The sequence below is a fragment of the Aquarana catesbeiana genome, linkage group LG04, assembly GCF_042186555.1.
Source record: "Aquarana catesbeiana isolate 2022-GZ linkage group LG04, ASM4218655v1, whole genome shotgun sequence".
Taxonomy (NCBI): domain Eukaryota; kingdom Metazoa; phylum Chordata; class Amphibia; order Anura; family Ranidae; genus Aquarana; species Aquarana catesbeiana.
The window spans coordinates 648265589-648291494 of record NC_133327.1 but is presented as its reverse complement, the minus strand read 5'-3'; the positions used below and the strand labels follow the sequence as shown (position 1 = coordinate 648291494).

Sequence of the window (25906 nt, the reverse complement as noted above, 5' to 3'; positions counted from 1 at the left end):
CGGATCTACAGGACTGCACTTCCAAGTGCACATTCAGTGCAATTTCAAGTGCACGTTGCACTTGTAGTTTGCACTTGTAGTGCAAAGTGGAGTTGCCTTTCGTAAATAACCCTAAATATTTCATGAGATAAACATTTTGTTTTGTGTACATTTTAAGTCATAAACAAAAACCCTTGCATTAGGTATTTTTCTGATCAAATGGTAAACCCTGTGCATAACCCAAACTTTTCTTAACATACTGAAACACCTTCATTTGTTCATTGATTGGCCATCCATTTTACTTCATTCATCCGAGACACTCTTATAGGGCGTACACACGGTTGGACTTTGTTCGGACATTCCGACCACAAAATCCTAGGATTTTTTCTGACGGATGTTGGCTCAAACCTGTCTTGCATACACACGGTCACACAAAGTTGTCGGAAAATCCGATCGTTCTGAACGCGGTGACGTAAAACACGTACGTCGGGACTATAAACGGGGCAGTGGCCAATAGCTTTCATCTCTTTATTTATTCTGAGCATGCGTGGCACTTTGTCTGTCGGATTTGTGTACACACGATCGGAAATTCCGACAACGGATTTTGTTGTCGGAAAATTTTATCTCCTGCTCTCCAACTTTGTGTGTCGCTAAATCCGATGGAAAATGTCCGATGGAGCCCACACACGGTCGGAATTTCCGACAACACGCTCCGATCGGACATTTTCCATCGGAAAATCCGACCGTGTGTACGGGGCATTATATATTCCCCTGTGTTCTTCCATATTTCTTCAATATTGAATTAATTCATAAATTACACTATGTCAGTACTAAGCCTTATGCCCCCTTTTCTTTCCCTTATAGCAAGAATAATTTATATTTTATTAATCTTATAAACTTTATCCATTTCGTGATTGTAATATTACTGTGTTACTGGCGTATTTCAAATGCTAGACTAAGCTTCTAACCAAAAAGTGAAAGTAAAACATTTAGAAACACTTATTTCAAATATATGATTTCTCTTAACTAAAAATTCTCAACAACTCACACTTGTCTCAACACTCCCCATTTGCACTTTTCAATATCCTTTCTGGAGCATTGATGATAGCGCAAACCAAATAAATGCTATAATATAGCCATAACACAGGCATAATAGTAACCATAACCACATGATACTTCTGGTGCTGCTATTGAATATGTATATATACATATATATATATATATAGGTAGATGATAGAAACAGATAATTGCCTTTATAGGATTAGGCAACCTACAAAACTGTATGTTAAAGTGCACATATAATTCACAAGCATTTACTTAAAGCTATCGACTACTTTACTTATATAACCTCTAATATTGAAGGTACCCGTACAAAGTTGGCAATATTACATCTATACATTGGAGCCAGTCTAGGACAATGATATCAATCTGAAGCACAGAATGCCCTCAAGACTTGCACCAATGTCAAAATAACAAAGAGTGACAGAGATCAGAATAGACACAGCTCTTCTTATATTAGCAACCAAACTGTAGGTCATTGTCATAGATTGCAAGCTCTTGGGCACAGGGATCAACATTCTGACAGCTATTCAGCCCCCCCCCCCCATGGCACCGCTCTGTCAATCCAAGCTCCAGTGACACATACATGGCTTTGCACAGGCCCCCCCCCCCCCCTCCAGAGCAGCCTAGGGGTGTGTTAGTGGCGGGGGCGGGACTGGACGCAGTACTCCTGCTGATGTCATATATCAGCTGGCACGCTGCTTGAGTCTATAATTTTTCTGGATCCGAAAAAACATTATGAGCATGCGCGGTGAAGCCGGGAGAACAGCTGTTTTCTGACGTAGCCTCAACAGAAGTGACGCGGTCAAGGCTTCGCATAAGTCGAGGATTTTTTTAGAACTTTAGTGGCCTTCATATCACAGGCTAAAAGAATCCTATCAAATACTCCAACTGAAATCGCATTAGTGCTCCTGCGCGTGAAGACTGACATCCCCTGTCTGATCTTCCGATCATCTCTTTCACACATAAAGCAAAGGAGATAGATGGAGAGTGCAGAAAAAACGCAGCAGTTGGAGTATTTGATGGCAGGACACACAGGCGCGCTGCGGCAGCTAGAGCAGTTGGTGTATTTGATGCCTTTTATGTGACAATCTTACGTTCAGATTGCCCGAGAAGACTCACTTCCCCTGAACTGGCAAGATAATGTACAGAACAATGTGTGGATATGTATGCGAGTGTGAACATAGTTCTGCAAATACATTGTTCCGTACATTGTCTTCCCAGTTCATCATGTTCATTGCTTTGGATCTCGTATGATAAAACTGTATTTTTGCTTAACTGTCCGTGTATCTCCTTTGGTTTATGTGTGTGAGACGGTTGGAAGATGTGACAGAGGATGTTAGTGTTCCCACGCATGCGCACTGCTGCCATAACAGTTGGAGAATTTGATGGAATGATTTTCGTGTGTTACACGAAGACCGCACAGTGTGGCGGCAAGAGGAGTTGGTGTAGTTGATGGCTTTTAATGTCGCAATCTGACATGCAGAAGAAAGCCCTTCTCGTGCCCACGCTCGAGCATGCGCAGTACAAGAGGTAGGAGTTTTTGATTGGTTGGAGATTATGACAGAACAGCGGCCCCCGCTCTGGCGCCCCTCCTCCGTGTTGCTAGGACATGGCGCGACCCACGTCCGCAGCTCTTTAACCATGTGATTGGCTGTGTCCAATCACAGCCGGTCACATGTAAACACGGAGATGCTGGTAACTGGACAAAGTGTGTGGCGAGGAAAGCCGATCAGCGGCATCTCCTCGCAGGGGGACATCTACACATGTAATCAGGGCACTGATCATTATTATTAGGCGGCACTGTTAGGTGGCACTGATGGGCACTATCAGAGCTCATCAATGCCACCTATCAGTGCCCACAAGTGCGGCATATTAGTGTCTCCTCATCAGTGCAACCTAATCAATGCCCATAAGTGCCGCCTCATCAGTGTCCACCAGTTCATATCTATAGATATATATATATATATATCTAAAGAGTGAAAAATTTAAGGGGGTCTGAATACTTTCCGTCCCCACTGTATATATATATCTATAGATATCTATAGATATCTATAGTCGTGATTTTCATTTAGCCGAGACTTCTTAGTGAAAGCACAAAAACTTATCATACAATTGAAGACGAGAAAACATTTATTATTTACTCTTATAATTTAACTCCCAAAATCTGTAATAGGAAGCCCATGGAAATAGTCACAGGCAAACCCTTGCAGAAGTTCAATTCTCTTTACACCATTTAATCTATCTGACTATCTGATTTGATTCCCTAGAAGAGGATTTTTTTTGGTACCATTTAATACATACATTATCTCACAAAAGTGAGTACACCCCTAACATTTTTGTAAATATTTTATTATATCTTTTCATGTGACAACACTGAAGAAATGACTTTGCTACAATGTAAAGTAGTGAGTGTACAGCTTTTATAACAGCGTAAATTTGCTGTCCCCTCAAAATAACTCAACACACAGCCATTAATGTCTAAACCGCTGGCAACAAAATGAGTACACCCCTAAGTGAAAATGTCCAAATTGGGCCCAAAGTGTCAATATTTTGTGTTGCCGCCATTATTTTCCAGCATTGCCTTAATCCTCTTGGGCATGGAGTTCACCAGAGCTTCACAGGTTGCCACTGGAGTCCTCTTCCACTTCTCCATGACGACATCACAGAGCTGGTGGATGTTAGAGACCTTGTGCTCCTCCATCTTCTGTTTGAGAATGCCCCACAGACACTCAATAGGGTTTAGGTCTGGAGACATGCTTGGCCAGTCCATCACCTTTACCCTCAGCTTCTTTAGAAAGGCAGTGGTCATCTTGGAAGTGTGTTTGGGGTCATTATCATGTTGGAATACTGCCCTGCGGCCCAGTCTCTGAAGGGAGAGGATCATGCTCTGCTTCAGTATGTCACAGTACATGTTGGCATTCATGGTTCCCTCAATGAACTGTAGCTCCCCAGTACCGGCAACACTCATGCAGCCCCAGACCATGACACTCCCACCACCATGCTTGACTGAAGGCAAGACACACATATCTTTGTACTCCTCACCTGGTTGCCGCCACACACGCTTTACACCATCTGAACCAAATAAGTTTATCTTGGTCTCATCTGACCACAGGACATGGTTCCAGTAATCCATGTCTTTAGTCTGTTTGTCTTCAGCAAACTGTTTGCGGGCCTTCTTCTGCATCGTCTTTAGAAGAGGATTGCTTCTGGGACAACATGACTATGGTATGGCCTATACCAAACCTATCTTAAACTTTAAAATACCTAATACCATACTTAACCTCTAAAAATAACCAGACCACCCTTTTTGGAGTAAATTGGCCACACCTGGCCACTTTATTAAACATTATTTAACCACGACTTATTTTAGGTAAATACACCATATTCCATCAGAAAACATTTTAAACCATTGTCAGGGATCCCTGGAGGCACTGACCACATTTTATCGTATCAGCGTGTCCAAACGCGGCCGTCAGTCGCGGCCGCTCAGACTCAAACGACATTACTCAAACCTACCCGCTGATACCCATCTCCCAATGGCAGCTAAACCTTAGTTAACTGGCATTAACAAAGGATACCATACCGATAATGGTTCCCAACTTCCATCACTTTATTCATAATTTCCATCCTCCAAAGATCCCCAACCGCCACACAAACATATTGCATATACAAAAGAACAACCTGCAACAAACCTAAAAGACTTAAAAAAAGGACGGGAAGGTGGGAGCTGCTTCCTGATCAGGTGGCAAGAGACTGAACCATGGCCCTTGGCTCCTCCTACCCCCTCCGGGACCATTAAACCTAACCACCCCCTTCCTAAAGTCTATCCCCTCCCATTCACTCCCATGTCATGCCAGCCCTCCATTAAGCCTGCGTCCCACTCCGGGCTTCTCTGCCGTGCTAAGGCTAATTGGGCCCAATTTGGACATTTTTACTTAGGGGTGTACTCACTTTTGTTGCCAGCAGTTTAGATATTAATGGCTGTGTGTTGAGTTATTTTGAGGGGACAGCAAATTTACACTGTTATACAAGCTGTACACTCACTACTTTACATTGTAACTAAGTGTCATTTCTTCAGTGTTGTCACATGAAAAGATAGAATAAAATATTTCCAAAAATGTGAGGGGTGTACTCACTTTTGTGAGATACTGTATAATTTAGTAGTGACTTTACATTACCCACATGGTCCAATTAACCACTTATGGACTGCCCGCCCTCATTATACGTTGGTGTTTTGAAGAGGGGTATCGTTGTTATGGCAGCAGCTAGCTGCCATAACCCCGGTATCCTCTTCTTCAGCATGCGGTCTGCTATCAGATAAAAGTGGTCTCTGCAGCGGATTCACTGCAAGATCTCTTTTACCAGTCGCTCCAGTACCTTCCGCCGCTTACCGGAGCTGTCGGTAGCGGCGAAGGTGATCGGGTCCTCTTCCGTGTGTGGTATGGAGATGATTGAGGGGAAGATGGCCCCCACCCATCTCCATACCATTGCAGGGTGGAAGCGACGTCAAAACGTCACATCCGCCCATAGCTCTTAAAGAGACATTTTGTTTTTTTCAAATGACATTTCATTTTTTTTATTTATATTTTATTGAATTTTAGTGTAAATCTGGGATCTGAGGTCTTTTTGATATATATATATCAGATATTTAAGAGGTCCTGTCATGCTTTTTTTCTATTACAAGGGATGTTTACATTCCTTGTAATAGGAATAAAAGTGACACAATTTTATTTTATTTTTTTAAAGAACAGTGTAAAAAAACCCACACATGTGAGGTATTGCCGCGATCGTTAGCGTAAGAGCAATAATTCTAGCACTAGACCTCCTCTGTAACTCAAAACATGCAAACTGTAGAATTTTTTAAACGTCGCCTATGGAGATTTTTAAGGGTAAAAGTTTGTCGCCATTCCACGAGCGGGTGCAATTTTGAAGCGTGTCATGTTGGGTATGAATTTACTCTGCGTAACATTATCTTTCACAATATAGAAAAAATTTGGGCTAACTTGACTGTTGTCTTATTTTTTATTTAAAAAAAGTGTATTTTTAAAAAAAAAAGTGCGCTTGTAAGACCGCTGCACAAATACAGTGTGACAGAAAGTATTGCAATGACTGCCATTTTATTCACTCAAAAGATATATTGTTTGGGGGTTCTAAGTAATTTTTTAGCAAAAAAAAAAAAAATGTTTTTAACTTGTATACACCATATCTCAGAAAGAGGCTCGGTCCAAGAATGCCATTGGCATAGGCTTAATAATATGAGCTCAACACGTTCCATAAAAGCCAACACTAGTTGAAACCACAAACTCAGACACAATTATAACATGTAACAAAAGCATACTGTAAATATGGACACATGGAATTTATTTTCCTATCTTTAGTACACTAACTAAAGTTTATCCCAGATCTGCACCGTGATAACGGTACCTTTTCCATTTCTCCATTTACAACTGTCTCTTTCATAATTTTTTTCCCCTGCTATTAATATTTTTCCTCCTGCTGCTTCTGCTCTACCCAGATTCACATATCCCTAAATGCACTCCTGTACTCCCTTCAAATTATCCTCGACAAACAGAAAATTGTAACGGGGCCTTAGTCTCCAGAAGCTCTTCAAGAATAGCTTTTGGCATCCTTAGCTCAAGTGGGACACACCCCGTATATCCCACCTCGCATTCATCTATGGCAATACTCACCAACCCTGGGATCATGGGAGTCCTAGCCTGGCATACATTTGTAATTGTACTGAGTTTGAGGGCTTCCAATATCTGTAAGTACTCATCACACTGGGCAAGGAAATCCCCTATTGTATTCAAAAGGGCATTCATTTTACTCTGTATTATATCTTTCAGTTTTTCCTTCATTAATTAATTTTACCCTTCACTAATTGATTAACTTCTGAACCACCTTGAACTTCTTCTATGAACTGATCAGAACTCTCCACTGCAAGAGACTGTTTCTTTATTAAAATGTTTTCCTAATGTCTACTTGCTTTTCTATTTTTAGCAACCACCCTTTTTTATTCATGGCAGTTCTTTCTCTCTTGTGTGTCTTAATTTAGCTAACACTTTAAGTTTAGTTTTCACTGCAAAAAACCCTTGCTTCCGTATATGATCTAACAATAAAAGTCTTCTTACTTTTCTAAACACCTTACATGATGCTATAGATAAATTTGAGACCCTTCCCTCATACTGGGAGTTCTTCATCCTGGAAGAAAAAATAGCAAATTTGCAACTACTTAATGCTACTATTTGCATGCACAAAAAAAGCATTTAGCACTTTAAGTTTATATGTGTGTGTACACTAGGGTTGCCACCTGTACGGTTTTCTCCCGGACAGTCCGTTTTTTGAATGATGTGTTCGGGTTTACTTCTGCCCCAGACCCGGACACATCATTCACATGGACTGCACCGACAGTGATGAGTCTCCCCTCTCCCTGACAGCAGCTTGGTTCAGCAGAGCACAGTGTCAGTGAATCAAAGCTCCTCCCCTCCTCCTCCTCCTTCTCTGTTCTGTACACACACAAGGAGGAAGGGGGAGCAGGGACGTGCTGATATCAGGTCTGTAGAAAATTTTTATTATGCTCTGTAGATGGAGGAGGGAGTGGGAGAGAGCGGCTGGAAAGGAGGACAAGGTAGAAAACATGTGGAGTGATCGAGGGATTAGAAGGATATGTGCTGAAGGGGCTTTGTCAGGGGGAAGACATGCTAGAAGTGTGAATTGGATATGAAATCTGGCAACCTCCCCTAGCACCATCTCTCTTCCTTCCCAAAGGACCCCTCCAGCACATATCCTACCCCTCACCCTTACACTAGCCCTCTTCTCTCACAAAGCGCCCCCCCAGCACATATCTGACCCCCCAAGTGCCCCCAGCACATATGGGCACAGGCTGCATATGTCAATATCATCAGGAAAACTGATCTTTGTTTCCATTCATACGCTGACGACACCCAACTCTACCTTCGTATCAACGGACAAAAAGACCTTCATCAGCAATTACAGAAATGCCTCTCCTTAATAGACGACTGGATGACCACTAGCTCCCTCAAACTCAACGGATCAAAAACAGAACTTCTTCTTCTACAAGCTAACAAAAATTCCAAAATAAAGACTACATGGACACCTCCCACCATCCTTGGACAGACCATCTCCCCAAGTACCAAAGCCAAGAGTCTCGGAGTCATTTTTGACTCAGGAATGACAATGGATGCACAAATAGGATCAGTGGTGAGCGGATCCCACCATCTCCTCCGCCAACTACGTAGACTCATCCCCTTCATCCCAGAAGAGGACAAAGCGGCAGTTGTGGGAACAATCATCAATTCCCGACTCGACTACGTAAATTCGCTCTACGTAGGACTACCCCAATATCAGCTTGCGCGCTTACAACTCATCCAAAACACGGCGGCAAGACTGTTAACAGGAAAAAAACCCTGGGAATCCATCTCCCCCTCCCTAAAGAGCCTACACTGGCTAACGGTGAAGAAACGGATCACATTCAAGACCCTCTGCCTCACCCACAAATGCGTACAAGGAAACGCCCCACCATATCTCTGCGAGAAAATAAAACACTATACACCGAATCGCAGTCTTCGATCAGCTAACCAAAACCTCCTTACCATTCCCAAATACCGCTACAAAGCAAAGGGAGAACGAAGATTCGCAGTCCAAGGACCTCGACTATGGAACGCTCTTCCTACCAACATCCGCATGGAAGAAAACCACCAGGCCTTCAGAAAAAAACTAAAGACCTTCCTTTTCTGAGAAGTGGACATCAGAGAATGCATCCAGCGCCTTGAGGCGATTCAGTTCGCATTTGCAGCGCTTTATAAATCATTCATTCATTCATTCATTCATTCATGGGCACAGAGGCTGTATGATTGGCACAGAGGCTGTATATGATGGGCACAGAAGCTGTATGATTGGCACAGAGGTTGCATAAGTTGGGCACAGTGGCTGTATGATGGGCACAGAGGCTGCATATGATGGGCACAGTGGCTGCATGATGGGAACAGAGGCTGCATATGATGGGCACAGTGGTTGTATGATTGGCACAAAGGCTGCATATGATGGGCACAGTGGCTGTATGATGGGCACAGAGGCTGCATATGATGGACACAGTGGCTGAATGATGGGCACATGCTGCATATGATGGGCACAGAGGCTATAGGATTGGCACAGAGGCTGTATGATGGGCACAGGCTACATGTGATGGGCACAGAGGCTGCATATGATGGGCACAGAGGTGATAGGCACAGAGGCTGCATATAATGGGCACAAAAGTGATGGGCACAGAGGCTGCATATGATGGGCACAGTGGTTGTATGATTGGCACAAAGGCTGCATATGATGGGCACAGTGGCTGTATGATGGGCACAGAGGCTGCATATGATGGACACAGTGGCTGAATGATGGGCACAGGCTGCATATGATGGGCACAGAGGCTATAGGATTGGCACAGAGGCTGTATGATGGGCACAGGCTACATATGATGGGCACAGAGGCTGCATATGATGGGCACAGAGGTGATAGGCACAGAGGCTGCATATAATGGGCACAAAAGCGATGGGCACAGAGGCTGCATATGATGGGCACAGAGGCTGCATATGATGGGCACAGAGGCTGCATTAGATGGGCACAGAGGCTGCATATGATGGGCACAGAGGCTGCATGTGATGGGCACAAAGGCTGCATGTGATGGGTACGGTGGCTGCATATGATGAGCACAGTGGCTGCATTTGATGGGGCACGGTGGCTGCATTTTTTGGGGAACAGTGAGGCTGCAATTGATGTTTTTTTCTGGTTTGTTTGCAACCCCCCAAAAAAATTTGAGCACCAGCTGCCACTGCTCCCCAGCACATATCTAACTCTCATCACCCCCCTGCTAGCACTAGCCCTCCCCCCAGGGCATATCTGACTCCTGCATTCCATGCAGAAAACTCACAAGTCAGCCACGTGCACTGTTTGCTGCGGCGAGCTATGCGCCCCATTACTACTCTCTTTCAGGCTACCAAAAGTGTCCCAGGTCTATTACAAGAGCACATGTATTCTAATGGATAGATGAAGGGCAGATGACTGGAGGGAGCCCAACCCTCCTTAAAGGTGCAGGAGTAAACTGAACATCCAGCACATTGCACAATGGCAGCAAAGGTGTCAGTGCGTTGCCTGACCAATATGTCAACAATACAAAAAAAGGTTACTGCCCCCACCTATAACTGGTCTTCACAGCAAAGAGCACTGGAAGGGCAAACACATGTAAAATAAAATATTTTTTTGGGTTTGGGTTTTTTTTTTTGTATTTTATTTTGGAACTTGGATGGGAGAAGGGATTAGTGGGATACTCCAACTGGAACTATTCACAATGGATAAGGAAAACTCTCATTTGGCCTCACAGATCATTTATGGAAGCAGTCCATAAGAACACTGCTTTAACCATAGAGCCACAGGTATGGAGGAATTAAGTCTTCTTGTTCTCACTAGCAGCAGACTTTATGCACTACATTATCTTCAGGATACTCTCTAGCATCTCCTTTACTGACACCCGTTCACTGACACTTCTAGCTGAAGGAGTGGCCCTCACGTGACAGGCCCCAAAGACACAGATCTGTACTCACAGTAGGCAGGAACAGATCCTTCCTGGTGTCTCCCCTCCAGTCAGCTCTGTAGGACCTCTGGGTTCAGCTTCTCTCTTTCTAGGCCCTTGGGTCGACCACCCAAGGACAGACGACCACCTCCGCGGAGGAGAGGGCAACTGCCCCCTCCCTCCTGGACTATGTTTCCCGGCTCAACTAACTCTGAACACATGTACCCTGTGCTTTTATTCAGTATCCCAACATGCAATTAAGCACTTTTCCTCTGCCAATTGCCACTCACTTGTCAGGTCCCTGCCCACTGTCCAATATGCCTCCCTATTGGACCAGTGAGGGACAGTCAAACAAGCTGAGCCTGAGTACAATGAGAAAACCTAACCAATAGATCCTGTATCTGGTAGGCAGATAGCACTCTAAGTTTTACCTGAACATCTTCCTGGTAAGCAGAAAGACCAAAAACTATACTTTCTTCTAGCACCTACCTAGGAGGGTGCTACATAATATACACTGTGAGGTATATTAATGTGCTCAAAAAGAAATAAAGATCTGCACCTTCTAAAACCAAGCGCAAATTCAAACTAAAATAAAACACAAGTGAAATCCATATAGTGGAAATTAAAGTGCATAGTCCCAAATATTCCTCTGTGACATCCAATATGTGAAATCCTTCCTGCAGTGATTAACAGGTTCCTCCAATAATGAGCCCAAAGGAACCACTTTTAATATCCTATTTATTCAACACAACCTCATCCATTATATTTTATTAAAAAATATATATATATATTGTTAGGTTTAGTGGATTTTTTGCTAAGAATATGGGTTTGGTAAACACACGGAATAAAGAACTGTAACTACCAATGGGGGGGTTTTGTCATCTTCAGGCATAAAATGTGCATTTTAATGTGTGCAAAAAAAAGCAAGAACATCACTGGCAACAAAAAGGTGAAGCTTATTACATGTATGTGGGGAAAAAAAGCAAAACCTTAGATAACCTAGATGACCAGTAGCAGTGGCGGCTTATGCTCCCTTTTTTGGGTGGGTGGGGTGGTTGTGGTAGTTGGGGGTTTTGTTTGCCCCTTTAGCCCCGCTCGCCCACTCAGCAGCCCTGCTCGCAAGCCCGCTCGCCATCCCTGCTTGCTCGCAAGCCTGCTCGGCACTTACACCATCCAGGACCCGGACAGCTTCGGGGGCTTCCCCAGCTTCTCCTCCCGGCCAATCCCGTCGCTTCTCCTCCTGGCCAAATCTGGTCTCAGGACCTGCTTCCTGTCCTGATTGGCCGCTGACCCATAGGTAAACTGAATTCCACACAAGCTGTATCTCTGCAGGGATAAATGTAATGGTAACAAAACACAAGCATGACTAGAGATAAAGCTGATAATGAAACGTCTGTATGACTTGGCCTTCCCAAGGACATCTGTGAACTAGTCTGCCTTTGCGAATTATTTCGTTATTGGTGACTTTGATTCGAGAATTGTCATGTGTGAGGCTTAATTACGGCTCACAGCAGGAACATAATGTTGTATTTACATGAATTTTCTCCAAACCATTCCACAATAACAAGTTCTGTCTCCACAGATGTTTCTGCTTCCTGCTCGAATTCCGCACTCTCCGCAAAGGTTCTCAAACACCGTGGGCCTTGTGCTTGAGAGGAGAAGATTGAAAACTGAAACAGATGGCCTACGGTAAGACATAATTTGCTCTATAGTAAATAAAATATTTTTGAAACCAAAATAGATAACCTGTTCTCATGTTTTCAAGTGGGAGTAAACTTCCATCTCTGACTTTTACCTTATAGGTATGCCTATAATAAGGCTTATCTATGGGTACTGTATGGGTACTGTAAATATCTCCTAAATGTGCACTTTTTAGGAAATCTATATTATACATTCAGTAGGTGACGTCACTGGCGCATGTGCTCTGAAGGAATGGTCACCTAGGCCATTCCTTCAGTATCCTGTGTTGTAAACGGGGGCTTCCACGCGCATGTGTAGGAGTGGCATCATCGTGGCTCTGGCCAGTCACACAGCCGGAGTCCGCGAACCTGGAAGGAAGACCGGGTGAAGATGGGAGCGCCTGCAGTGGTGACAGCGTGGCGCTGGAAGGGCTTTGTTTTCTGGTAAGTTTAGCATAATGTAGTAGTATGCGATGCATACTAACACAATATGACAATACCTTTTCAGTTTAAAAAAAAAAAAAAAAAAACACCTAGCGGTTTATTACCACTTTTAAAGTTTATATGCCCTCCCTTGAATTAGCATGCTCCCGGTTTGAGTGCAGGCTTAAGGATTCATTGAGTAGAATAAGATGCTTATCTCAGTTTTCTGCTTGAAGCTGCCCTTAGGAATGTGTTTCAGTAGTGGATGTCAGAATACAATAGCCGGCAGGGAAGATTTCCCCCATCCATGCTGTTTAGTATTTGGTTTCTCATGTTCAACCTAGAGGACTGAACTAGAGAAATCTAGTGTAGAGATAGCCTTACACTTACGCATTACTTAGTATACATGCAATTAATATCAGAAAATATGATGGATGCTTAGTCTGTGAGGATAATGAGGTGTGAGGAACCCCTTAAACTGAGTGGGGAATGGGATGTCACACTCAAAATTCATAATAAGAAATCAAAAAAGATTGAACAGCTCAGCTTTGGATGCAGGCAGGTTATAATAAATTAAACTTTCTTTGGAGAAGATTGTAAATCCTGGCAGGATCATAAATTCCATTGAGACAGCTATGTAGGGCAGTGTGTTGTAAGTGGGGGAATAGACAGGTGACACTTCTTCCTCCATGTTCCCCTCCTCGATGGACGCCGAGTGTGGGTCACATAGGAGGCCTACCCTGGGTGGGTTCTTCTTGGCTACGCTAGGCACATTGTGCAGGGTTGCTGCTTCACACATGGGGTACAGGACCTCTATTAAACTCTACATGTAATGTACATCATGTTTACTTTTGCATTTAGAAGGATCATGAAGAGCCAACGCCCTCTCCACCTGTCCAGCGTATCACCACTACCTCACTCCCATGGCTGCTCTGGAGCGCTGCGGTGCACCTAGTGCTGACTCCATGCATGCACTTCACTTATCAGTTTCTCTTCCCTAGTTGTGTACAGGATGAGCATCGGTGGTGCAGATCTTGCTATGGGAGATGGATCACTGCAGAAGGAGTGCCGACAACATCTCCCTCACTGCAAGAGGCTATCGCATGTCACATGTACATGCTTTATAACAGGCCGCTAGAGAAACCTTTGGTAACCACTGTATCTTCACACTGTATAAACTCTGGTATCGTGTGACGGTTACTTGCATTAAACCCCACATATACAAATAACAGTCAAAAATAAAAGTCCCTAACTTCAGTCTTGTGGCTGCCCCAGCATACCTGCACAAGAGTTAACTACTGGCAAAGTCCATGATCAGGAAAGTCCATAGTGGTGGTATCTTCAGGGTGGACTGCAGCTCTCAGCATCCCCCTTTGGTAACGGGAAGTCTGACCTCGGCATAGCACTGGAAATCCAAACTCTGGCAACGATGGAGAGTGGGCAAGACCCAGTCTCTTCTATAGTAAGAGGTACTTTCCTTTCTCTCTCTGTTTCCTCACCCCTCTCTCTGGGTCGGGAGCTCCAACCCTTTTATACACAGGACCAGGCGATGGACACAAGATAAACCACCAAAAAAAAACAGGAAGCACAATTAACCCCAACTTTCCCTATTGGGGCAGCATTAACCACTTCACACATAGTGTAAAATTACATATAAGATGATATAAATCATGACAATCAAATAAAAATAAAAATAAAAATAAATAAATAGTGAATTGAAGAGTGAATAATCAAAATATCAAGTGCTCAATATTAGTGCAATGAGGGTACAGGTTCATAAAGTGAACAGGTGACTGGCTCTATCCTGGCCATGCAGGATAATAAAGTGACTCAGTGTTGAAATGAATAGACAGATTGGCCACCTGATGGAAAATTTCCAGATAGCATTAGGCTCTCAGAACTCTCACCTCAATAATAACTAGAATAGGCATCATAATGAGGTATCTGTTCCTGGATCTGTATATCACATCACTGTAATCCCCAAAACATTCTCATCCGTTCATCCCGGCTTTGTTTCTTTCCTCTCCACTCTTAATGCAGCACACTAGCCTAGTAAAGAATATACCACCGAGGCACAGCGGCCCGGTGGGGGAGAGAGGGAGAAAAAGAAAGCCTCCAATAGTGTAGTACGTTAGGTGGTTAAAGTAAAATTTACTTGACTTCCGGTTTACGTCTGCTCTCCGCCACTCCCTACGCGTTACATCACTTTGAATTATAACACATATTTTACTCCACCGTCATATATCATCATTGACGACAGTACGAGCCCGATCCACAAGGTAATGGCCGCCATTTATATTTATCCACCACCAAAAAGATGGCCACGCTGGTACATATCAGCTGACCACAAGAAAATGGCCGCTACAACACTTCCGGTATCACCATATAAAAAAAAGTGTTCACACTACACTTCAAATGGAAATGGTAAATGAAAGTGATCTCGTGCATTCCATTCTATTCACACATAGTGTTAAATTACATATAACATGATATAAATCATGACAATCAAATAAAGAGAATTCACTATTTATTTATTTTTATTTTTATTTGATTGTCATGATTTATATCATCTTATATGTAATTTAACACTATGTGTGAATAGAATGGAATGCGCGAGATCACTTTCATTTACCATTTCCATTTGAAGTGTAGTGTGAACACTTTTAGATTTTGCTGCTATCTGTTTTAGACGTCACCACGCATATTTATATATTTTTACATCAATTTCATTCATTCATGTTAATGTATACGTGTGAATGCGCTACTTTCAAATTACCACCACTTGTATTATTCCCTTTTTCAAAACAACCACTTATAAATATTATCATGTGTTTTAAATCAAACCAAAATTTAACATCCAATACATAAAAAGTCCTTTAAACATGCTCCAAAATCCTTCAACGATTATTGTGACTGCCGTGCTCCTATGTTCCTTTAATAATCATGTGTGACTTAGTGAGATAGTGAGACACCTCCACCATCCAGATTGGCCACTCACCAGATGCTTATATAAAGATGCGCCTTTGGTTCATTCAAGGGATAACCACTCCACCTATGTAACACTCCTCACCGGCTAACCTTGGACTCTAGTATTCCTCATATAGAAGCATAGGGACAAAAAGCGAGCATAGCGCAATATGTTTAAACTATTTATTTTAAAATCCAAAGAAAGAGTATCCACTCACATTTAAAAGTGCCCTCGAGCCGACACAAAGCTTATCCAGCAGTTACGGGCAGGTGTCTGGCTGTTTGCATGGTCCGCCTGTTGATAATGTGCGGTCTCCACGCTTGGCTTGCACCTCAAGCCTCGTTCCCGTTCCTGTTCCTGTCCGGTCACGTGATGCAAAAAAATCTCCCAGCAGCCTCTACGCGTTTCGCATCATAAAATGCATCATCAGGAAGCTGCCTTTTGATTGGTGTATGTGCTATTTATGTTGCGTCTGGCCGGAAATGGATGTTCCGCCATCTTAACTAAGGTTATGTTCCCTTTCTCATTTCTTCTATGTCTTCCTTCCTGGTGTTGCCATTTTAACTAAGGGCCTTTGCCCACTTTATGTATCCTAGGTGTGCATACCCACTTCCACTTGTTGTCATTACTTAGATTGTATTTGGATGTATTTATATTCAAAATTTTGACCCATCTATAACTGCTGGAGAGGCTTTTACATATATTAAAAATATCAACCATATAAAGACATTATACACATTTTTCCCATTCCGCCGTGAATCCTAATACATGGGCAATATGGGACAGCAAAAAGACCCATCTATAACTGCTGGAGAGGCTTTTACATATATTAAAAATATCAACCATATAAAGACATTATACACATTTTTCCCATTCCGCCGTGAATCCTAATACATGGGCAATATGGGACAGCAAAAAGCCTATCCTTCAATATGCCTGTTTTAAAAAAACAAAAATGTCATATTTATATAACCCCTATTTTCCCTTTTCACATCCCGTTCTCAATGATTTTTTGTAAATGAATGAAAAAAATATAAAAAATATTAAATAAAATAAAATAAAATGAAAAATATATGAAAAGTGAAAAAAATAAAATAAAAAAGTAAAAAAATAAAAAAGTAAAAAAATAAAAAAGTAAAAAAATATAAAAATAAAAAAATACATAAAGAGATAAGAAAATATATATTAAAAAGGAGAAGAAAAATATGACAAAAATGAAAACTATAACAAAAATGAAAATAAATTAAAAAAAATATATATGAAATAAAAATAAAATGAAATAAAGTATATAATGCAATAGATAATAATAACTGAAAATATTTTACTATTAGTAATTTTCCAAATAGCAGTTGATGCGAGTTCCACGTTCAACCCCTTTGGCCTCATTGTGTCCATTTTAAATATCCAATGGGTTTCATTCCTTGACACCTCTCTTCTCATATTAGTGTTTCTCCAGTCTTTTTCTATTCTATCTATTCCATAGAACTTTAGATATTGGGGGTTCCTACCATGCATGTCCCTAAAGTGTTTGGATACACTGTGATGTTTGAATCCTTTTTTAATATTTCTAACATGTTCTCCTATTCTTACTGACAGGGCCCTAGTTGTTCTACCTACGTACTGCAGTCCACAACTGCACTCCAGTACGTAGGTGACATGTGTGCTACAGCATGTTATAAGTTTATCAATTTTATAGGTTTGCTCGTTACTATTCGACGTAAAATTCTTTATCTTTCTATCTTTTTTGTCAGTAGATCTACACGCCTTACATTTCCCACATCTAAAGAAACCCTTCTGGCTGAAAAAAGTTGACATAGTTTTAGGGGGGTCTGGCACATTCTTTACTATTTTATCGCGGATTCTACTTGCTCTTCTATAAACAAATGCTGTTTTTTTTGGTAGAACTTTACTTAATTGTGGATCATTACTGATTATGGGCCAATGTTTCTTTATAATATTCTCTAATGTTCTATATTGTTTATTAAATCTTGTTATAAATGGTATTTTATCGTTCTTGTTTAGGTTCCTGCTTTTATTAATTAATGTTAGTTCTCTATCCATATTGGCTATTTTTAGGCGTGTGGCCTCCAGTGTATTTCTTTTGTAGCCCTTGTCTATAAATCTCTCTATTAAGGTATCGGTCTGCTGAAAATAGTCCTCTATTTGGTCACAATTTCTTCTAATCCTGATAAACTGGCTTTTTGGGATTGCTTTTTTCCAATGGGGGTGATGACAGCTCCCCATCGGTATATATCCGTTCCGATCCGTTTCTTTAAAATGTGTCCTAGTCCCAAGTTTATTTTTATTTTTATAGATTTCTAGATCCAAGAAGTTTATCTTTTGTTGGTGTACTGTAGCTGTAAATTTAATATCATATTTATTGCAGCTGATATGTTGAATAAATGTTTCCAGTTGTTCTTGGCTTCCCTTCCACACTATTAGGATATCATCAATGAAGCGTTTGTATAACAGCAAGTGTGGCCAGCATCCCCCAAAAATCTCTTCCTCCTCCCATTTGCTCAGGAAGATGTTGGCCACACTCGGTGCATACTTGTTGCCCATTCCTACTCCTTTTATTTGTTTATAGTAGTTATGATTGTGCCAGAAAAAATTGTTTCCCATAGCCATCCTTAGTCCTTCCAGTATAAACCTTCTTTGTTTTAATTTCAAATTTGATAGGTTCTTCATTCCCCATGCTACGGCTGCCAAGGCATCCGTTTGTTTTATATTGGTGTACAACGACTCCACATCCAGTGTTACCAATAGTGTGGAGTCGTCCACTTTTATACCCTTTAAATTGTTAATTACGTCTTTGCTATCCTTAACCGGTTCAATACCGGGCAATTTCACCCCCTTCCTTCCCAGGGCAATTTTTAGTTTTCAGCGCTGTCGCACTTTAAACGTCAATTGCGCGGTCGTGCGACGTTGTACCCAAAAGAAATTGACGTCCTTTTTTTCACCACAAATAGAGCTTTTTTTTGGTGGTATTTGATCGCCTCTGCGGTTTTTATTTTTTGCGCTATAAACAAAAGAAGAGCGACAATTTTGAAAAAAACACAATATTTTTTACTTTTTGCTATAATAAATATCCCAATTTTTTTTTTTAAAAACAAATTTTTTCCTCAGTTTTGGCCGATACGTATTCTTCTACATATTTTTGGTAAAAAAAAATCGCAATAACCGTATATTGATTGGTTTGCGCAAAAGTTATAGCGTCTACAAAATACAGGATAGATTTATGGCATTTTTAAAAAAAAAAATTTTTTTAATTTTTTTTTAGCGGCGATCGCGATTTTTTTTGGTGACTGCGACATTATGGCGGACACATCGGACGCTTTTGACACATTTTTGGGACCAATCACATTTATACAGCGATCAATGCTATAAAATTGCATTGATTACTGTGTAAATGTGACAGGCAGTGAAGGGGTTAACCACTAGGGGGCGGGGAGGGGTTAATATGTTTCCTAGGGAATGATTCTAACTGAAAGGGGAGGGGACGCACTAGGGGAGGAGACCGATCAGTGTTCCTCCGTTCTGGGAACACAGATCGCTCTCCTCAGAGCTGACAGGCTGTGGATCTGTGTGTTTACACACGCAGATCCACATGCCGGCCCGGTTAACGGGCAATCGCGGATGCCCGGCGGACATCGCGGCCGCCGGGCACACGCACCGGGTCCCGAGGAACGCGGCGGCGCGCGCGCGCCCCCTAGACGGCCGGGAATCCCAGGACGTCATATGACGTCCACCCAGGATGGGAGATCCCATCTGTGGACGTCATATGACTATGGGCGGGTAGGGAAGTGGTTAAGGAATGCCTTACCCTCTCCTGCTATTGGTTGGAGGAATACGTCCAAATATTCCCCCAATCTGGAGTATACTGATTCGATGCCGCTAATTATGGGCCTCCCTGGTGGTCTAGTTCTATTTTTGTGGATTTTTGGAACCTGGTATATTACTGGTATTCTCGGTGCCTCTGTCAACAAGTATCTGCCTTCTTTTTTATTGATGATTTTATCTGCTATACCCTTGTTCAAGTATTCTTTTCATTTCTTTTTAAGTTCTCTATTGGGATTCTTTTTCAGGGGTTGGTAAGTACTAATATCTTTAACTAGTCTTTCCAACTCTGTGTAGTAGTCCTGTTTAGTTAGGACCACTACCCCTCCCCCCTTATCCGCTGGTCGAATTACTATATTTTTCCTTTTTTCCAATTTTTTTAGACCTTGCCATATTCTATCTTTATTGCACTTTACCGGTTTGATATTTCTCATTTCCTTTTCCACTATCCTTTTGAACACTTCTATATGTTGGTTGGTACTAGACCTGGGGTTGAACGTGGATCTGTTCCTCAACTGACTATGTGTATATCCTGTTTCATTGGGTTGATGTTGGGGTTCTTCTTTCTCTAAAAAATGTTTTTTTAAATTTAATTTTCTAATAAACTTCTGCAAGTCAATGAATACTTCAAACTGGTTAAAAGTTGTACTAGGTGCATATTTAATTCCACTCTCTAGTACTAACAATTCCTCATGGGTAAATGTTATGTCCGTTAAATTAAAAATACCCTCCCCTAATTTTCTCTTTTCCTTTTTGCCTCCCCCTCTACAGCCTCTTTTTCTCTTGGATTTATACTTCCTCCAGCTTCTTCATCAACTGCTATTTGGAAAATTACTAATAGTAAAATATTTTCAGTTATTATTATCTATTGCATTATATACTTTATTTCATTTTATTTTTATTTCATATATATTTTTTTAATTTATTTTCATTTTTGTTATAGTTTTCATTTTTGTCATATTTTTCTTCTCCTTTTTTATATATATTTTCTTATCTCTTTATGTATTTTTTTATTTTTATATTTTTTTACTTTTTTATTTTTTTACTTTTTTATTTTTTTACTTTTTTATTTTATTTTTTTCACTTTTCATATATTTTTCATTTTATTTTATTTTATTTTATATTTTTTATATTTTTTTCATTCATTTACAAAAAATCATTAAGAACGGGATGTGAAAAGGGAAAATAGGGGTTATATAAATATGAAATTTTTGTTTTTTTAAAACAGGCATATTGAAGGATAAGCTTTTTGCTGTCCCATATTGCCCATGTATTAGGATTCACGGCGGAATGGGAAAAATGTGTATAATGTCTTTATATGGTTGATATGTTTAATATATGTAAAAGCCTCTCCAGCAGTTATAGATGGGTCAAAATTTTGAATATAAATACATCCAAATACAATCTAAGTAATGACAACAAGTGGAAGTGGGTATGCACACCTAGGATACATAAAGTGGGCAAAGGCCCTTAGTTAAAATGGCAACACCAGGAAGGAAGACATAGAAGAAATGAGAAAGGGAACATAACCTTAGTTAAGATGGCGGAACATCCATTTCCGGCCAGACGCAACATAAATAGCACATACACCAATCAAAAGGCAGCTTCCTGATGACGCATTTTATGATGCGAAACGCGTAGAGGCTGCTGGGAGATTTTTTTGCATCACGTGACCGGACAGGAACGGGAATGGGAACGAGGCTTGAGGTGCAAGCCAAGCGTGGAGACCGCACATTATCAACAGGCGGACCATGCAAACAGCCAGACACCCGCCCGTAACTGCTGGATAAGCTTCGTGCCGGCTCGAGGGCACTTTTAAATGTGAGTGGATACTCTTTCTTTGGATTTTAAAATAAATAGTTTAAACATATTGCGCTATGATCGCTTTTTGTCCCTATGCTTCTATATGAGGAATACTAGAGTCCAAGGTTAGCCGGTGAGGAGTGTTACATAGGTGGAGTGATTATCCCTTGAATTGAACCAAAGGCGCATCTTTATATAAGCATCTGGTGAGTGGCCAATCTGGATGGTGGAGGTGTCTCACTAAGTCACACATGATTATTAAAGGAACATAGGAGCACGGCAGTCACAATAATCGTTGAAGGATTTTGGAGCATGTTTAAAGGACTTTTTATGTATTGGATGTTTAATTTTGGTTTGATTTAAAACACATGATAATATTTATAAGTGGTTGTTTTGAAAAAGGGAATAATACAAGTGGTGGTAATTTGAAAGTAGCACATTCACATGTATACATTAGCATTTTCAGCCCACCTCAGTGAGGGTTTTTTTTGAATGCAGCAACTTTGACACACATATTTTTTGAAAAGTAGTGGTTTTGCGCCGGTGACACACACACATTCTCATTCATTCATGTGTCAGTTTTTACACATTTTCACTATTACTCACCAATAGCGCGAAGGATACTCCCACTAGCATTAACCACTTACCTGAATACAAGTGGATTATCTAAATGTGGATTAGCAGGTCTGCACACCCGGGTTAAAGGACAAGTATAGCTTTTTGGCTGTATATCTATGGATCACAGGAGTGCAGTTCGTTCTGCACTCCTGTGACCCGTTGTCAGCTGACGTCACAGAGCCGGTCCAGACTCAGTAAAGATTCCAACCATATGGTCAGGATCCACCCCAATACCTGGACTGGCAGCTGGCACAGCCTCTTAGTGAGCCACTGAGAGCATGAGACAGCCTCTCCCGCCCCCTCCACAGCCCAGCGGGCTCCCACTTATCTTTTAAGTACATTTTCTTTTCCCATTTATTTTGATGTTACTACTATTGTCTATTTTGTAAACATTTTTGCTAGCACCGTTTTTCCTTTTCGTTAAATAAATGATATTTTCAAATTGTTAAGCCCTATCTCTAATATGCTAAACCAGAATATAAATAATTCCTTAGCTGTTAATATATTACTGCTCTTCAAAGCTGTTATTTTCAACCTTTGTGAAAACCCTGTCTGATGTGACAGCATATATGAATTACAAACATTTATTTCGAAGTCAGAAATGTTATAGCAGATAATATAGTCCTTGTGTGTATGGACTTCAGTGACCATCACTCTCATTCTGCTGACTCATAAATAATTGTCCTGGGGCAGGAAAATCTTTGTTGGACTGAGATTTATATAATTCACGTTAAAAACAGTTAAACACACATTTGCAAATACATGCATAAGCTGCAAAGGCTGCGACAAGGCATCCCAGTAGTATCTGCAGTCCTAACTCTATAAATGTTGAGAGCCTCCATAGTAGGAACACATATAATAACTTCTTTGTTTTTATTTGACATACATCACCCTTCCATGTGCTCCTTGCTGTTAAAGTGGAGCTCCACGCCACCCTGCCTCTTTTTGGGGGGTGGCCTCTCTCCTTCCCCGGGAGCCGGCCCATTCACAAAGTGCAGCGCACTTCGCGCATGCACAGTATTGAGCCTGCTATGAAGCCACAAGGCTTCACTGATGGTTTTCCTTAGGCAAGATGGCAGCACCAGAACCAGATAGCCGATTGAAAAATTGGCATGGGTGAGGACACCGCTGGACTCCTGGACAGGTAAGTGCCCTAATATTAAAAGTCAGCAGCTACAGTATTTGTAGCTGCTGACTTTTAATTTATTCTGAAGGGGCCTGGAGCTCCTCTTTAAGGCCAGTTATAGGTTGGGGCAGTTGCCATATGTTTGTAGTGTTGAGATTTTTATAATCACATACTGGTGATGGCAGCAGGTTGGAGACCCTGCTGTTGTCACATTTTGGTTCTGACCTTGCATTGACTTCTGACCTTACTGACCTTGCATTGTCAGGTGGTAAGTGTACTTTACTTTATGGAAAGTATACGTGTGGCTTCTAGGAGAGCATCTTTCTGCTATTGCAGCTCAACTTGGCTGTTAATAACGTCTACAGATCTTGCAGTGGTTAGAGGGCTGTGCACAGCAGTTACTGGATGGTTGTTTGCTATATCGGAGCACAAAGATTATACATCTAGCACTCACCCTCTGAATGGGGCCACTGGACATAGCCCTGGTCTCCGTTAGTAGTTCAAAGGCTGCCCGACCCAGGTACAGTTCCCTGGCTCAGTCTAGAGAATGTCTTTTCTGTGGGTTTATTGCAAAAACTTTAACAGGTGAGGGATAGGGGTGCAGGACACTCCAAAATGGCCAAATGAACAAGAGGACAACTTCTGACAGAATTCTCTTGTAGCAGCATTTGTTGGGGGTAAGCGGGAAGTGCCAGCTAAGCTGAGACTCTATCCCAGATAGCAAGGATAACTTGCCACAAATTTGTGGCAGTGTTAAATTGTAGATCTGTTAACTTCCTGCACATTTTCACTGGCAAGTTGTACACTTGAAGAGCACTTGAAGCACAAGTTCTAGTTGACACTTTTCCAATTTGTAGCAAATTTGCGTGGCAAGTCTCTAGCATGAGCAAAGTTGCAGTGGTAAGTCTACAGCAAGAGCTCTGCAAGTCTATAGCATGAAAATTCAGCCACAGTGACCCCTGTGGTGGGATGACTATTGCACAACATAACTGAACCAGAACTTGCAGAATGTTTGCAAAAAATGTTGATCTGGAGTCATGCAATGCGGACTTGCTGCAATTGTTCAACAAACTTGTGAAGTCTGGCAAGTCTAGCAATAGCTTAGCAAGTCATTTTCAAACTTTCAGCACAATTACTTGCTATCTGGGATGCAAGCAGTCCCAGTCCTTACAGCAATCTGTGGCACTTACTTCCCCAATCACATGTACAACGAGAGTCTTTAGCAGAGAACCTACTAACAATGTTCAAGGATAGCAGTTGCCTGCTAGCTTCCATGCAATGTTCCCCTGTGATTCCAGGATCCCTCCTTAGGTCGGCCTACCCAGGTGATGCCCTCCAGCAAGTATCACTCAATCCAGATTTCCTCAGACACACAGCAAGCACAGGCTGAGGTTCAACATCAGCTCCCAGGTACACAGGCTGCATCCCAGAGGCAGCAGCTGCAGGACAGGAACCCTCTGAACAGACCTCCCAAACGTTTATAGTTTCCCCAGCCACCATCTGGACGCCCCTTTACAGCGATTGGCTGAGATCTGATAAATATTCATAACCCTCCTACTCTGCTTTCTGGAAGCTTCTTCCATAAGCAGGTAGGAGTGATCAACCACCAAACCTAGGTAAAACTTGACCAGACCAACAAAACAGATTGCTACTCCACTGAGTACAGCAGAGATAGATAGATAGATAGATAGATAGATAGATAGATAGATAGATAGATAGATAGATAGATAGATAGATAGTTTTACCTTACAAGACTAAAACTATATTGTGCAAAAAAAAAAAATGGCTTTTTTTATATTATTCCAAAAGGTATTACGTTGGCAACTCCACAGAGGTTTTATTTGAGAGGTGGTTTTACTGTGAAGACCTGGGAAGGCAGCTGGCTCCAGTTATTAATGAGTAAGTTTGACACCTACTGTCCAATTGAAGTATTGCAAGGGCAAATGTGTGTATATTAATATATATATATATATATATATATATATATATATATATATATATATATATATATATATATATATATATATATATATATACATATATATAAAAATGTAAAAATGTAAAAATACCCATATCTTTACATAAGTTTTGATAACTGCTTTGTATTCTATTTTTGTGCGGCCTTTGCATCAGCTGCCATGTTGGAATAAGACATCAAAATTAGAGTAATGGGATTACTGGACAGGAAGTCAGTTTAGGTATTTTAGGGCCCTTTCACACCGAACGCAGTTGGCTAAAGTTGGTTAAAGTTGGATGCATTTTGAACTGCACTCTAACTGCATAGACAGCCAAAAGTCAAGGTAATCCTATGGGCATATTTCATATCATTGCAGTGCAGTACAGAGCAGTTAAAAAAAAGTAGAGCATGCTGCATTTTTCTGCACTGCAAATGCAGTGAACGTGCTACAAACACGCTTCAAGTGCACTGCACCACACCGTGCCCCTTTAAACCAAGAAAGCCAAGCCCAAAAATGTATAGAAAAATGCACTGCAGACGCAGTACAAAATGCATGCAAAACGCGTGTCAAGCACACTTCAGATGAATATAAACATACAGTCAAAAACGCACAGTTATGTGTAGTTTCTGGTGTAAATGAGCCTTTACCAGGGATGGACTGATAACTCATGGGGCCCCCGGGCAATAGGAGATTAAGGGGCCCCCAGGCAATCAGAGATTATGGGGGCACACAGTATACACACACACAGTATACAATCACACAGTTTACACATACATGTACACACAGTATACACAGACATGTAAAAAAAAAACACAGATTTATACACACTGTCCCTGGTTTTACTGAGGCTGGCAACCCTGATGGGACCCCCTAGTG

General features: G+C 41.4%; 1 protein-coding gene across 2 annotated transcripts in view; it reads left to right on the top strand.

Annotated features, from left to right (window-relative positions):
- HAAO (3-hydroxyanthranilate 3,4-dioxygenase) overlaps window positions 1–25906 on the top strand; it is an 83707-nt gene that overhangs the window by 23656 nt on the left and 34145 nt on the right. Inside the window, exons 4-5 of one of the 2 annotated variants that reach the window (XM_073628455.1) lie at window positions 12201–12307; window positions 24882–24971. In XM_073628455.1, coding sequence (XP_073484556.1) covers window positions 12201–12307; window positions 24882–24971 — 197 coding nt within the window. The remainder of the gene's footprint in view (window positions 1–12200; window positions 12308–24881; window positions 24972–25906) is intronic. The other variant, XM_073628456.1, reaches the window with a different exon arrangement.